General features: G+C 64.0%; 1 protein-coding gene across 1 annotated transcript in view; it reads right to left on the bottom strand.

Moving 5' to 3' along the window:
- KCNN3 (potassium calcium-activated channel subfamily N member 3) overlaps positions 1 to 14,812 on the bottom strand; it is a 123,545-nt gene that overhangs the window by 15,391 nt on the left and 93,342 nt on the right. The window contains exons 4-5 of the mRNA XM_059413841.1: positions 11,120 to 11,261; positions 5,380 to 5,490 (exon numbers count right to left, since the gene is read on the bottom strand). Coding sequence (XP_059269824.1) covers positions 5,380 to 5,490; positions 11,120 to 11,261 — 253 coding nt within the window. The remainder of the gene's footprint in view (positions 1 to 5,379; positions 5,491 to 11,119; positions 11,262 to 14,812) is intronic.

Genomic DNA, 14,812 nt, shown 5'->3' with positions numbered 1-14,812 from the left:
GAGTGACCTGCTGAGACGCCCTCTCTCCGCAGCACCGTTTCCTGCTTCCCAGGATCAAGGAGCCAGAGAAACGTTTGCCTTTTCTTTCACCCCTCGGGGCCCCCGCAGGGCCATGTCATGGAGCGAGCAGCCTGGGCCCCCAGGACTCTTCGGCCCGGGTGTGGCCAGCAGGTCACGGCCCGCCGGGTGGCAGCATCGTGGGCGGGAACAGGAGGCCCATGTGCTTGGGAAAGCAGCATTAAAGGACAGCCTCAGCCTCGGTGCGGACTCTGAAGCTGACTGACAGCACACAGCCTGGCACAAGGCTAAGGGGCTCAATGCCCACGAGAGAAACGGACACAAGCTTCTAAGGGCACCGAGCCCCCGCCACTGACCAACCAGAAATGCCGCAGCCGAGTCCTGCGGCTGAGGACCTTGACCATCAGCGGGGAAGGAGCAGCTGAGGTCGCGTGTCCCTCCTGGGATCCGCTGAGCTCCTGTGGGGGCCCGGGCACCCTCTGAGTGCTCCTGGTGGGCAGGGGCACCCAAGCTGCTCCTGGGGTGGGGGGCCAGGGGCCGCGCAGGGCTGAGGGAGGCTGGCTGCTGTCCGACGGTCCTGCCTGCACACGGGAGCCGGCTCTTCTACTCCCCAAACACGTACTCACGCGAGCTGACTGCCTGCTGGGGTGCACGCGTTCTAGACCCGAACCGAGTGCGCGTCCCCTCTGAGGGCGGCCGGAGCGCGGGCTTGTGAACCTTCACGCAGGCTGGGCCCGGCACAGGGAGGCGGCACGAGTGGTGGTAGCGGCCGCCCACACGGAGCGCTCACGGCGCCCCAGGCCGCGTGCAGCGCCTCATCAGCCCCCAGAGAACCCGCACACGCGGCTGCGCCCCCTCCCGTCCAGCCACTCGGCTCCCGGAGACTCAGTCACTTCCTCGCTCCTTCCCACAGCCAGGAGCACCGAGCACGCAGACCCCGCTCGGAGGCGGGAGTACTCGGCTCTCGGGGCTCACCGTCCGGCCAGGCCGTCCGCGGCCTCTGGGGTCAGGTAGTATCACGACCGAGAGCTTCGGGGGAAGAGACAGCTCACAGCAGTGACCGCACGGGGACCCTCTGCGCACAGAGACTGGCCACGGGCTCTTCCACTCCTGGCAGCGCCACGGGTGCCCTCCCCACGCCCACCGCAGCCGGAGAAAGTGCTCTGTCCCCTGAGCTGCTGACTCAGGCCACCCTCCTGCTGCAGGAGGACACGAGACGCTTCCAGAAACCTCAGGGACACCTCCCCATGAGGCTCCAGGGAAGAAAGGTCCCTGGGGTGAGGCCGGGGAGGGAGAGGGCGCAGATCCGGCCTGGCAAGCGGGTGACAGAAGTGGGTTCAAGGAGCCCTGGATCGGGTTTAGGTGACCCGAAAGCTGAGCGTCGTGTCCGAGAACCTGCGGGTCAGTCCTTCAACACGCGACTGAAGGCGTTGGTGAGGGACAGGACTGGGCAGGGGCCTTGCTCTGTGCGCTCGCCTTGACCCCAGAGACCTCCCGCGGCCTCCCGTCCCCTCTCCGCTCCCCCCTGCTCCCTGGCCCGTCCAGCCCTGTCCTGTGCCCCTTCTCAGGCTTCTCTGCTTGCTGCTCTCCGGCTCAGAACTGGGCTGGGCCCCGTGGCTGGCGACAGCTTGGGGCCGGGAGTGAGGAGGGCAGGAAGGCAGTGCTTCTGCCGTGGGACGTGGGGTTCGGGGCTCCTGGCCCTGCGCAGGGTGACCGCCGGCGCTCCGCTGTGCACTGCTATCGGCACGGTGCTCTGCGGGTGAGCCGGCCAATGGGCTCTTCGCCCCCACAGGCCTGGGACCCCAACCCCCACGCCATGTCCCCAGGAGCCCACTGCTCTGGAAAACCCACGGGGTTGGGGCTGGAGGCCACGTGCCGGCCGCCCCCGCTGGGGTCCGGCTGCGAGCCTCGTCCCCTGGACTCCTTCTGGCTCAGCAGCTGTGTCTGCAGGCCTCTCCGTAAAGTCAGCCTGTCCCAAACCTGTCTGGGACAGGGCGCTATGACCGAGGTGTTTTACAGGCCCTTTCCGGGGGTTAGTACGGATAGCTGATCTGTCAACTGCTTGATAAATTCTTAAGAGAAGACCCGTGAGGAGAAAACCGTTGGATTATCCGGCTGGAAGAAAAGGCGCTTCAGCAGGATAGCGATAAAACTTCTGCATCTGCTCGTAACCAAAGAAGAGGTTCCTTTAGCGTGAATCGGTAGGTCCGGGGGTTACTAAGGTCCTGAACAGGGTGACTTGCTCATCGCAGAGTCTGGGAGCCTCAGAGGGGCCCACAGGGAAGCAAAGAGCAGGACGACTAGGGTCAGGGAGGCTCAGGAAGGGGGAGGCAGTGACTCCCGGGACAGAGCCGTGTGCCGGGCAGCGGGCCTGGAGCAGCCGGCGTGCGGGAACGGCCTCGGCGAGGTGGAAGCAGGCCGGGGAGCTGCTCGGCCCGGGGGCTCAGGGCAGAGAAGAGTCCAGGTGCTGTCGGGCGCCCAGGCCTGGAGACCAGGGGCGTGAGGAGAAGCAACGAGCAAAGGGAAGGCAGGAGTTTGGTTTTGGTCCTACTCATTGACCTTGTGGGGAAATGCACATCGGTAACGTTCAGGAAACCCCACGGCAACGGGAAGGGCACGCAGTGTTCGGCCAGCGGCGCACCTGTGGCCCTGCCCGAGGTCCCGCGGGGACAGTCGACACGGCAAACAGAACATGTCCCGTCTGTGCCGCAGCGGAAGCCACGCGTCCGTGGGCAGCCTGCCCGCTGGTTAGAAGAGCGGGTGGGCTCTGAGGGCAAGAACCGCCTGGTGCCCATCTGGGTGTCCCCGGAGCAGAGGGTGGTGTCCAGCGGGTGATCCGATGATGAGCGTGGTTAGTTCCATAAAACGGAGACCCGGGCGCACGCAGCTCATGTGGGGGAAGGCAGGGAGCTGGAACCCTTCTCACAGCCTCTCCGTGCGGCCTTTACCTGCTAGCTACCAGCCCAGAGGGCAGCCAGAAATGATAGTCTGGGAATGGCAGTGGCCCTGACCCTGGGAGGTCACCACGGGAAGGTCTGGTCGCACTAAGTCCGGATCTCACTGCCGCCGAGTCGACCAGCTACACAAGTGGCGAGAAGGCCGTGGGCTCGGGAGAACCAGGACCTGAGCTCCTCCCCGGTGCCCCCAGCCGGCCCTGCCCCCTCCTCGCCCACACAAGAGTGACTCTCGGGGCCACCGTGAGGCTGGTGCTGGGACAGCAAACCTGGCAGGACACGTAAGCTAGAACCGTCTGCGTATTTTTAGGACTAAGTCACAGCTCTTCTCTCTCTCTGTTTGCTTAGGTGTTGGAAGAATTAAGTTTGCCTGTGTTTTCGTAATAGGTGGCTCTTATCTGTGGGACGCACGGTGGCCCGCCCTCGAGAAGGTTTCTGATTACGTCCGGGCCACCGCCAGCCCCGGGGAGCGGATGCCAGGGCTTGCCAAATTCACCGGCACCTTCCTTCCAGCAGGGTTTCGGCGAGGAGCCTCTGGAAGCCTCAGGCCGGCCGGTGCCGCCGGCTCCAAGAACCCTGGCTCTGCGGCAGCCGCCCCTTCGCGGTGCCGGCTCCTCCCCGGGAGAAGATTCTAGACATTAAAGGGACATTGAGTGGACTGAAGAGTCCTCAGGAAAGTGAGACGGGTTCAGTTCACAGGCGCCTGGCGCTGGTGGACGGGCCCCGCGTACGTGTTGTTTGGTTTTCAGCCCTACTTTTCAAAACTGAGTGGCCTTGAGGAGGATTTACAGAATTACTCCTGAAGGACAAGAATCAGCGACCACGGCACAGTCCTTCCGCAGTCCGGCGCAGGCAGACTGTCCACTTTCCCGCCGCGGGGGAGCGGGCTCTCCTTGGCTGGGCTCCCTCTCTGTCCGACCCGCGAAGCGACACACGGAGGGACCACCGGCGGCACGAGGTACCGCGCAGCGCAGATGTCCTGAAGCCGACCAGAAGGCGCGACCCCGCCACTGGCTCCCTGCTCTGAGGAAGGTGCCACGGGCACAAGCGGCCGCTCACACCCCTGCCTCCCCGCCGTCACCCCTGCACGGTGAGGCCAGTCAGGCTGGTAACTTGCTCCACGCCGAGCCGGACGCATGTGCGTATTGTGGGGCCGAAGGGAACCGCTGGGCCACCGGCTTCCGGGTGAGGCCCACCCAGGAAGCCACGGGAACAGCCCCTCGCAGGGCCATCTGGATGTGACATTTGCTCCTGCTGTACCTCCGACTCGCCGCGCCCCGGGCACGTGCCTGCCCGCCGACCAGGCTGGACGTCGGCCGGGGCCCGGGACTCTGCACAGCTGGGAGCCCCCTTGAGGGATCCGATCCGTGGAACCGAAGACCCGACACGCAGCCCCGCGGAGAGCTCTGCTGGGAAGCGCAGAGGCTGAGGCCATGGCGCTGGCCTCCAGGCCTCCCTTCTCGCTCGGCCTCCGACTCCGCTGCTGCTGATGCTTTCCCGGCTGCGGCGGCCGCCCACGGTGTCCTGTCTGACATTCAAAACCCAGACCGGCTCCTGCTCGCTCCGGGGCCCCTCACACTCCAGTCCTGAGCCTGGAGGACGGGCCGCAGTGGCCCAGCCCCCGCACGGGCTCCGACGCTCGTCTCAAAAAGAGGAGTTTTGCACGACATCCTCTAGCTGACCTCGGTCCGGCCTGCAGCTCTAGAGCATCCTCCATCGACCCAGTCATTACGGAATGGCTCCTGCCCTGCTCATCTGGCTGTTGCCCTGGAAGGACCGGTTTCCGTCCCTTCTCAGACAGTCCAGCCGTGGCAGACTTTCAGCTCCCGACCCTGCTCCTGTGCGTCCTCAACCACAAGGGAGAAGCTTTGCCCGGAAGCCCCCAAGGGGGACCGGAGGACACTTCGATGAACGTCATTTAGAAACGGGGGCTCTGCTGGGATGAGCGTCTTTAAAGACTTAAAAAAAAAAAAAAAACAATTGGATTTAGATACAATATCGTTTTTAACACTTTTCCGCTCTCCCTCGGTCCCGGCCGGCTCAGTCAGAGGAGGACGAGACGCTTTATCTCGGGGTCGCAAGTTCGAGCCCCACATTCGATGTAGAGAGGAGTTAAATAAATACACTTAAAAAACAAACAAAAGAAAGACAAGAGTCCACGGCCCTTCCTAATGCCGTCTCCCGCCGGGTGACTGGTTCCCGGCCATCGGGGGAGGCGGTGGACACGCCACCAGACGTGCGATTCCACTGTCAGGTGGTCCAAACCGTGCGGTGATTTGGTGGGAGACGCAGCCCAGAAGGCGACCCGTTCGCAGGGGTCTGGGCCCCGGCCCCGTTGAGAGGCGCGGCCCTGACCCGTCTCCTGCCCCGAGGCTAAAGGCCCCGACGAGGTGCGCGTGCCACTTACCCGCTTGGTGAGCTGCGTGTCCATCATGAAGTTGTGCACGTGCTTCTCGGCCTTCGTGAGCTCCAGCTTGCGGGCCACCACGGCCACCACCAGGGCGGTGCAGCCCGCACCCTGTCGGGGCAGAAGCGGGGAGAGCTCGTGAGGGCGCGGCTGCAGGCGGAAGACCGCGCCCCCCGCCCGCCGCTGGCCCGCCGTGGGCTTCCAGGAGCGTGGGGGTACTTGGGGTCTCTGGCGGGTCGGGCCCTGACAGCCGTGCCGAGGAGGATCCTGCCCTGCTCCCAGCTGAGCCTCCGGGCTGACCTCCCTCTTCGGCTAGCCCCGCAGCGGCTAGTGGCGGGGGTGGGGGACTTAGGGTTAGGGGAATGGAAAACAGCAGACGTTCACTGGCAAGGCTGTGCGGGGGCAAAGGATCCTGACACCAAGCCCCGGCTCTGGTCTGCTCGTCCATGCCCACCACCGGCTCCAGAGAAGGGGGCCGGGAAGACAGAAGGCCGTGCTGATACCAGAGTCCGGTGACAGAGCTCCAGCCATGCACCCAACACTGTACCCCACACCGTACCACACCGCACCCCCAGGAACAGGGTTGGCGTGGGTGTGCGAGCTCTGGGACGGGACTTGCTCTGCACTTGGCTGTGACCTGGGGACCTTCCAGGATACTCGCCGCAGACACTGTGGGAACACACAGCTCCAGACCCTGGCTCGGGGGAGCCTGCCGCAGCCCTCAGGACGTCCCCCCGCCATGTTCTCATCCTGCGGGGCACACGGGGTCCCACAGAAACCCCTCCGCGGGCCCTCAGGGCACTAGCCTGGCAGCCTCCAGATATGGGCCAAGCACACGCCCTGGACCCCACTGCCTGTGAGCTCAGGGCCCAGAGGTCTCCCCCACACTCAGCCCTTTGCAGGGGCAGCAGTCAGTCCTGCCCTGTGTCACCCCTGCCTCGCCCCTGGCCTTGCCCCTGCCCTGCCCCTGCTCAGCCCTGCACACTGGCCGGGACTGCTCTGCTCTCCCTCATGGGAAGAGAGGAAAGTCTGACCGTCTAGAGGCCAAACTCGGACTGTGGTTACTGTGAGCCTGACTTAGCCCCTGGAGGTCCCGGGGTGCAAGGGCTCCGTCCACGACATTTCCGGCCCGTTGGCCTCGCAGACGTCAGCCAACCAGACCTCAGCCTACCTGGCATCAGTCTACCAGAAGGGCTTAGCGACCCACCCAGACGCATGTTTTCAAACGCTCTGCCCTGGGGGAGAGCGGGTGGCCACAGGCGGGGCTGGCCGGCCACGTGGGGCTCTGGCTAAAGGGGGCGCGCCCTCCCGCAGCTCCTCAGCCAGCCCTCCGAATGATCTCCCGCTTCCCGGCCCTGGGGTCCACCACCCACGGCCCGCACAGCGAGCTGGAAAGCGTCTGTGTCGGCAGCCCCTCCCGGCCCTCGGCTTCCTTGCTTGCTCGGGGACGGCTGTGTTTCCTGGCATCTGTGTCTTGCGGAAAACCATGCCCAACTCTCAGGAGATCTGCACGGGGACACTGGACAGCCTGGGCCATAGCTGTCACGTAGGCCTCCGAAAGCAGCACGTGGCTTAGAGGCCCTGTTCCGGGGGGAAGGGGAGCACTCCACTCCCCTCAACCAGACAGAGGACGGTCCCTCTCCTCCGTGGGGAGTTCCAAGCCCGGACAGAGGGACGCATCGTACTGTTAAAAATGAGGCGTCTCCTTCGCCTCCCCTGGGGCCAGGAAAGCAGAGCTCACTTCAGTTGCCCCTACAAGCCGGGGGGGGGGGGCAGAGGCGCCAAGGAGAAGCCCCCCTCGTCACGCCGCACTGGGGATCCCATCAAACGAGCAGTCACGCACCAGCCTGGACCTCCAGGGTCCAGGAGAGGGTCCCCGGCCCCCGCCGTGGCTCCCAGCCCAGCCGGCGAGTGCAGGGGGCCTCTCGCTGGAAGCCAGTGTTTTAACGAAGGAACCACCTATTTTGTACAACTAAGATAAATTTCTGCATGGAGACGGGAGGTGGACAGGATTACGTTTTCAATTTCTTTCGACTTAAAGATGCCAAGACTCCCTCGTGGCTAATTCTCTGGGGGGCACTGGGTTCTTAACCGTAAAGTCTAACCTGAACAGATACAAGGAGTACTCTCAACTTCATTTTTCTTTTAGAAAATCCATCAGCTGGATGTAATTTGAAAAGTCGCCTGTAATGAAGCCTCACTTGGTCATTTCCTTGCCAAGAGGGGGTCAGACCCGGGCAACCTCCAGCAAGCGGTGAGTGGCCGCAGTCCGATTGCGGGTCCTCTGCACGGTGTGTGAGAGAGACGGGGGGGGGGGGGGGGACCACGGGAGCAGGGAGGGTACAGGGAGCCGTAGGGAGCAGACACCAGCCGGGACACTCCAGCCGGGCTGGAGCCGGGGAGGAGGGAAAGGCTGGGTGGCGCGGTTGAGCCAGGAGGAACAGGGAAGCAGGAGCTGAGTCCGAGGGTAGCGGTCCAGGGGCGCCTGGCGGCTCCGCTGGTTGAACAGCTTGATTTCGGCTCAGGTCCTGATCTCAGGTGGTGAGACTGAGCCCCAGCCGGGCTCCGCGCTCCCTGGGGAGTCGGCTTGAGACTCTCTGCTTCCCTCTCACTAAAATAAATAAATAAGTCTTCAAAAAAGAAAAAAGAAGGTCATGTCCATTTTGGCTCTCTGCTGGGCAGGTTACTGGAGCCGGCCCCTCCTCCTGCGCTCTCTTGTAAGTGGTCTGTTGGTCACCTGCGTTCCCCGGGGTCGCAGGGACCCCCGTGGGGAGGGTGCGTCCCGGCCTGGGGAGGCTGTAGGAGCCGGGCACAAAGGCCTTGGCGCGCTCCCGCCAGCCGGAGAGGGACAGAGGAGGGTGAGCAGCTGCTGGCGTGACTTCCATGACTCGGACTTTTGCCTTCAAATGTGCCCAGTTCTGAGTCACAGTCCACAGCAGCTGGGCTCCTGGGTCTCCTCTGGCCAGGACGGGCGGGGTCCTCCCCACCAGTCCTCCCTCCTCTCCAGCCTCCGAGATGGGGCCGAGTTGCAGACGGAAGCCTGGGTTTCACGCAGGATTCTGTTTCTCCCACAGGCTCCACGTGAGGACTGGTCTGAAAGCAGGTGTTTCAGGAAGAAGCTGGTCTCTCACCCTGCCTGGAAGGACACGTCCTGCTGAGCCTCCAAACAGTGACTCAGAACCTGCCCCCACGTTCCCTTTGCGGCCCAGAGAGCATCTCTCCTGAGGCTGCGGTGGGGGGCAGTGGGTAGGGGGCTCAGGTCCCCCCTCCCCCGCACACAGCCCGCAGCTCTGTCTGTTTGTCCCCAGCTCAGGGAGGGTCCGTAGAGCGAGTGCGACTTAGCCGTCCTGACATGGGGCTCCCAGCAGGCGGTCCTGGAGACCCCATGAGCTCCCAGATGCGGAGCAGGAAAACCTCCACGGCCGGCCGAAGGGTGTGGCCACGTCTGGCTCTGGAGGCTGAATATCGACAGCTTTCTCTGTCGCGCCATGACATTCTTCAGGGAAAGATGCGTGTTTTGACCCATCAGCTTCTGTGGCCGAAACCCCTCGGACACACCAGGTCTGGGCCAACAATGTCAAGTTGCTCAGACGATCACAAACCCTGCCTAATGGTTGATAATTACACCGTTTCTGGGGCTGCCGGAGAAAACCATGATTAAGACTATTTACAGCCCCGCACACAGATCCCTCCCTCCCCACGGGCAGCCGAGCCGGCCGCGGTGTCCATGGCAACCGCACGGGGAGCCCTACCTGGAGTGCGGGCTTGGCTGTGAGTTTCGGAGGGGCGGCGGGAGGCGGGGGAGGGGGCGGGGGGAGGGCAGCTCCCCGAAACCCAAGCAAGAATGACTCAGCGAGAAGAGCCGCGTTTGTGAGAAAAATGCCACCAGGGGCGCTGCCTTCAGCTCAAGTCACGGACCTGGGGTCCTGGGATCGAGCCCCGGATCCGGCTCCCTGCTTGGCGGGAAGCCGGCTTCTCCCTCTCCCACTCCCCCTGCTTGTGCTCCCTCTCACTGTGCCTCTCTATGTCAAAGAAACAGATAAAATCTTGAAAGAAAAAGAGAGAGAGAGATGAGGGAGGAAGACACGCCACCAGGTTCCTCACTGGGGCCGCCCCGAGGGGGTCGTGCACCGGCTGTGGGGGAAACACGGGCAGTGAACACGCGGCCCCTGAACACGGAGAGGTGAGGTGCGCATTTTAGGCAAAAGAGAAGATGAAGGGCCTGTGCTGTGTTCTTAGCGCGGGAGGGTGCACCCTCTCGCTGTGGCCACAGCTCAGGCCACGGCCACCAGGGGAGCAAACCCCGTGCTGGGCCCGCCCCCAGGGAGCAGGGGTGGGGCTGGTCCCGCCTGCCAGAGGCTCAGTCAGAGCACAGGCCCAGAGCCCAGAGATGGGGCAGACACCCGGGGGTGCAGCTGGCAGCCGAGGGGTCGTGCTCTCCGCGGGGCTCATCCGCTCTCTGGCTGCCCCAGCCACAGAGCCTGTCCGGGAGCCGCTGAGACAGGCGGACTTTGGCCTTGGGGCAGCATTTCACAACTTTCTGGAGGGGTCATTGCCTGGATCCTGGTGGCTGCTGGAGCCCTGGCAGACAGACAGGACGCTCCTGACGCTCCGGATGGACGGAAGCCTTCGTGCTGGGGCCTTCCACTCACCCAGGACGTCCCGCCCCCCCCCCCCCCCCCCCCCCCCCCGGCCGCTGCCCCCAGCCCGCTGGCTTCGTGGGGGGCCGTCAGGGGGCAGACGGCACAGCTGTGTCCCGGCAGGGCTGGGCCCTCCTGCTCTGGCCCCGACCCTAGGGCCTCCTCTGCTCTGAGGGGCCCACACTCCGGCCTTGTCCCTGAGTTCAGTGCCAAAAGGGCCCCGGGCTGCAGGGGTGGGGCGGGGGGCAAGCCCCCCCAGGTAGAATTTAGTGCCCTTTTTGCTGCGGAAAGGAACGGCTCCCTCCCCAGGGGAAAACCTGAGAGGCACCAACAGCAAAGACTTTCACCCAAGTGTGCGGGTTGTGGAGGGGCTCCCCTGGGGGGACTGTGACCCCCACAGGGCACCTAGAGCTGAGCGGAGGACCCATGCGCCCCCACACCCCACCCCAGCCACCCCTGGCTTCACCGCGGACGTTCTCCTCTGGGCCTCGGGGTCCCCAGGGGGTGGCTGCCCTACAGACAGCAAGGCCCAGCCTCGCGTCATCGGGTCGGCGCAGGAGAAGCGGTAGGCGCGGCGGCCCGTGGCTCCTCGCTGGATACGGCGTTGGTGCTCACCCTCACCGCCAGGCAGCCCGTCAGGAGCACAGGGCAGGCCTTCCGTCCCTGCTCTACCAGCGGCTCCAGGCCCAGGGCCCTGCCCAGCACCCCCGCCGGGACGTCCAGCTTAGCTTTCTCAGACCTAAGTCTGTGGGCCCTAGGGCAGGAGGGGGACAGGCCAGTGCAAGCCCTGAGGCTTACTGTGGGGAGCTTACACAGGTGGGGGTGCAGGGTCAGGCAGGCCAGTGTTGCCCAGCCTGTTTTGGGGGGCCCTGAAGAGGCCATTAACTATCCAGAACGGGGGAGGGCTCCTGTTTTAGGAACAGAAGGCGGACCTGCCCTCCCCACCGCGCAGCGCGAGCGTGCGGAACCTGCCGGCAGACCCCCTGAGCTGCCAGGAAGGCTCTGCTCTGTGCAGCTCCCTGGGAGCGGGAGCCGGGGGAAGGGGGAGCCGGGGCGGGGGGGCGGCGCCTGGGGGAGAGCTGGGAGGGGGAGGCACTCACCATGATGCCGGTGAGAAGACAGACGCCTTTCCCGCAGTATGTGTGGGGTACCATGTCCCCATAGCCGATGGACAGGAATGTGATGGAGATGAGCCACATGGCGCCCAGGAAGTTACTGGTCACGTCCTGCTGGTCATGGTACCTGCCGAGGGAGAGACAGGGCTCAGTGGATGGAACCGCAGGCCCCGGGGTAACGGCTGCAGGTGCACCCGGACCGGGAACGAAACGGGTCTGTGCCAAGGTGGAGATGGCGGGTGCCGGGGACTGAAGGCGCCACGACTCTGCCCACCCAGTGCCTGACGCAGCCCGGGCCCCCGCCCACTGCCGGCTTGCCCCAGAGGTGCTCCGTGCTGCAGACGCCCTCTCGGAGCTGCTCAAACAGCTCTGGATGAAATCATGCGGGAATAAAGTTCTTTTCCTAGCGACCGCCTGAGTGTGCGTAGACGTGACTGATCAGAAATCACAGGCCCCAGAACAGGGAGAATGTAAAAAATAAATCACCAACACGTCTAGCAGTTTCCTGTAGGAATGCTGAGGGATCCCAGAGAAGGGGCACCTGCCCAGGGCGGAGAGGGAGGCTGTCGCCGTGGGGGCTCTTGGGCCGTCTGTGGGGGTGCTGGCTTCTCCCTGTGGAGCTGGACGGGGCTCTGGGCTGCCCGCCTGGGGAGGCACCCACTGGAATGGTATTGCCCCGTTCACAGCCCGGGGTGTCCTTTCGCTGCTCCCCTCACCCCAGACACCCAGCCCGCTGAGTGCCAGGCTCCGCGCCAGTGCTGCCGTGCAGGGACCCTGCTGCCGTCCAGATACAGCCCCTGCCCCTGGGGCTCGGAGCTCGGGGAGGGCTGGCGAGGAGGCAGACATGCACAGAAGCGGGTGGGCAAGGCGCCTCTCCAGCAGGAAAGGGCAGTGCCCTCGATGCGAGCTGCAGGCTGGGCAGGCTAGATAGAGGCTGGTTGCCAGGCAGCTGGGAGGTGGGGTCTCAGACAGAGGGACCGCAGGGGCTGGGCCTGCGTGTGGCAGGTGGGCGGGGCTGGCCTCGGGCGGCAGGGCAGGTGAAGGTGGATCCCTTCTCTGAACGTTTGCTAGCAGGATCTGCCTGACCCCACACCACAGAGGGGAGGCAGCAGGTGCGAAGCAGGTGGAAGGCGCAGGTGACAGCCTTTGTCACCCACCAGCCCGCACCGACTCCAGGGCGAGCACCGGTGACGGGATGTCCAGCCCCAGCCCGACGCCTGGACCAGCAAGCAGAGATGTGCACATTAGCCTCAGAGCCGTCCGCGCGGGGCACGCACGCCCTGGTCTCCAGGACGCCCACCTGCCCTCCCCTGGTTGGCTGCCGCCTCCTCCTGTGTGTGCCTGTCGCGCCCTGCAGGAGTGGTGCCGGCTGGTGCTGCCACCTGGACACCCAAGACAGAGGGTGCCCTGCTCCCGTGCCAGGGGCCACCCCTCCCCTCCCCTCGGCCCGTCCCTTCTGTTCCTGTGGGCTGCTCTGGGGCGGGGAGGGCGCGGGGGCAGACCCCCACTCTGGCGCCTGCACCGAGCTGCCGTGTGGAATCCTCCGGGGGAGGGTGGGCTTCGGGGTCTGTGACGCGGCCAGACTCAGGGCAGGCAGACTGTGGGGGCGCACGTAGAGAAGCCCCACGCGGCAAGCCCGCAACACAGACACAAATGTGGGTCATCGGCTTGTCCTGAAGACGTCTCCCGTCAGGTCTGCGGACGGCAAGGTTGGGGCACAGGACAGAGAGGACGTGAGCCTGTGGCCGTTGGCTCTGCTCACCCGGCTTCAAGCCCCAGTTCCCCTTCAAGGGGCTCCAGCCTGCGATAAGTGACCAAACTCATCTGCTGCTAGGACTGGCCCCTGGGGGCCTCACCTGCACAGCGCCCCGCCGCCCGCCCAGAGCCCGCCCCAGCACGCGGGCCGTCCAGTCGCTGCCGAGGGCAGGTGCCTCCGTCCAGGAAGCATCTACCGAGAGACGGAGGAGGCGGGTGCCGACCGGGGAGCGAACAGGCGTCCGCCCTTGCAGAGCTGCCTGATACGGGGAGGAAGGAGCCGATTCATGACACAGCAGGGACACGGGGCACTGGGTATCGGGGAAGGCTCGTCCCAGCCGCCTGCAGCAGTGGTGATGGCGGGCGGGCCCCACACGGACCTGCTGGAACGTCTGCAGGTGCCCGAGAAGCGACGGGGAGCTGCAGGGGACCCAGGCGGCCGCCGACCACGGCTCCGGGACGAATCCGTAGCCTGTCTCTGCCCGCGTTCCTGGTCCTGCTGCGCGCGGTCCGCACAGTGTCCCTCTCCTTGCAAACCCGAGGCTTAACCTAGTGTCCCTGGGGCTCAGCGGCCCCAAGTGAGCGGCCTCCAAGAGAAAGAAAGAAGAGCTCAGAGGGGGCGTCCGCAACAGGCAGGCGTCTTGTTGTCACCTGACGCCCCATTCACTGTTTCATCGCTCGGAATCCCTTTCCGGGAACCTCTCTCTCGTTCACATGCACAACCTCACCGGCGGTCATCGTGAGCGCGGGGACAAAAGCGGTTCTCGGGGATGCCCCTCACTGCTCACTTCTTAGACCCGAGGGCTGTCCCCTCTGGGGGGTGGGCACGAAGACACCCACTGTCCCCGTCATGGGGAGAGAGGCTTGAGGCTCACTGCGCGGGAGGCGACGGGCTGTGGTGCAGGGGCCGGAGAGGAGAAGCTGTTTCCAAAACTACTGACAACTTTACAGTGGTTTCCACGTGCCACAAATCACACGTTCGCGTCATGCCATTTTCTTCAACAGACAATTTTTCAGAGAACCATCTTTTTCTTTAAGGACCAGGGAGGAAAAGGTGTCTTTCTTTTTGAGGATAGTTATTATAGTTGTTAATTTCTCATTTTTCATTTTTTAATATTACGAAACAAATGATAGGGACAGGTGATCATGCGACACTTGGAAGACTTGGGGTCCCAGATCCCGTGCAGACCGTTGGTAGGGAGCAGCGCATGGCGTGACCCTGTCCAGAACCAACACTGCGAGAGAGACAACACTGGCCCCAGGAGATGCGAGGTGACGCCGGACAAGGGGGTCTTTCTGGAAGGAATGGGGGTCAGTGGAGGGGTCTCCCAAAAGGCAGAGAAGAAAACATGAGCGTATCACCAAACCCATCTACCAATTCGAATGATAATGGTTTCAGAAAGAGAACTGGAAAAGAGGAGGAGGAAGAGAGAAGTAACATTAAAGAAATCATTAACAAAAATCTCCAGAACTAAAGGACATAAGTTTCTAGATCAAGGGCCCCCTGTCCCCAGTGCAGTGGATGAAAAGACTCACACTGAAGCACATCGTGGTGAAATTTCAGAACACCAGGGGGAAGGAGAGGTGCTGCGGGGCTTCCTGAGCCAGCGGGGAGGGGGAGGGCCCAGGGGGAGGGGCCTAGAGGAGCAGTGGCCCAGGGGTACAGGAGCCCAAGGAGATGGGAACCAGGGGGACGGGACCCAGGGGTCCTTGGATGTCGGCCAAGTGCCAGGCTCGAGCAGGTCAGAGGACCTGGGGGACCTTTCTCCAAGAAGACAAAATTGATAGAAAATTGAATATGCCTGAAAGTCCTGAGAACAGGCTGGACCACAGCCAGCACGTGGAGCTGAATTAGGGACAAATGCACGAAAGGCGCTGAGCACGTGCGCTGACGCGGCGCTTTGCCAGGAGCAAACGAGATCT

This window comes from Mustela nigripes, chromosome 10, assembly GCF_022355385.1.
Source record: "Mustela nigripes isolate SB6536 chromosome 10, MUSNIG.SB6536, whole genome shotgun sequence".
Lineage (NCBI taxonomy): Eukaryota > Metazoa > Chordata > Mammalia > Carnivora > Mustelidae > Mustela > Mustela nigripes.
This window is presented reverse-complemented; position numbering and strand designations above follow the sequence as displayed.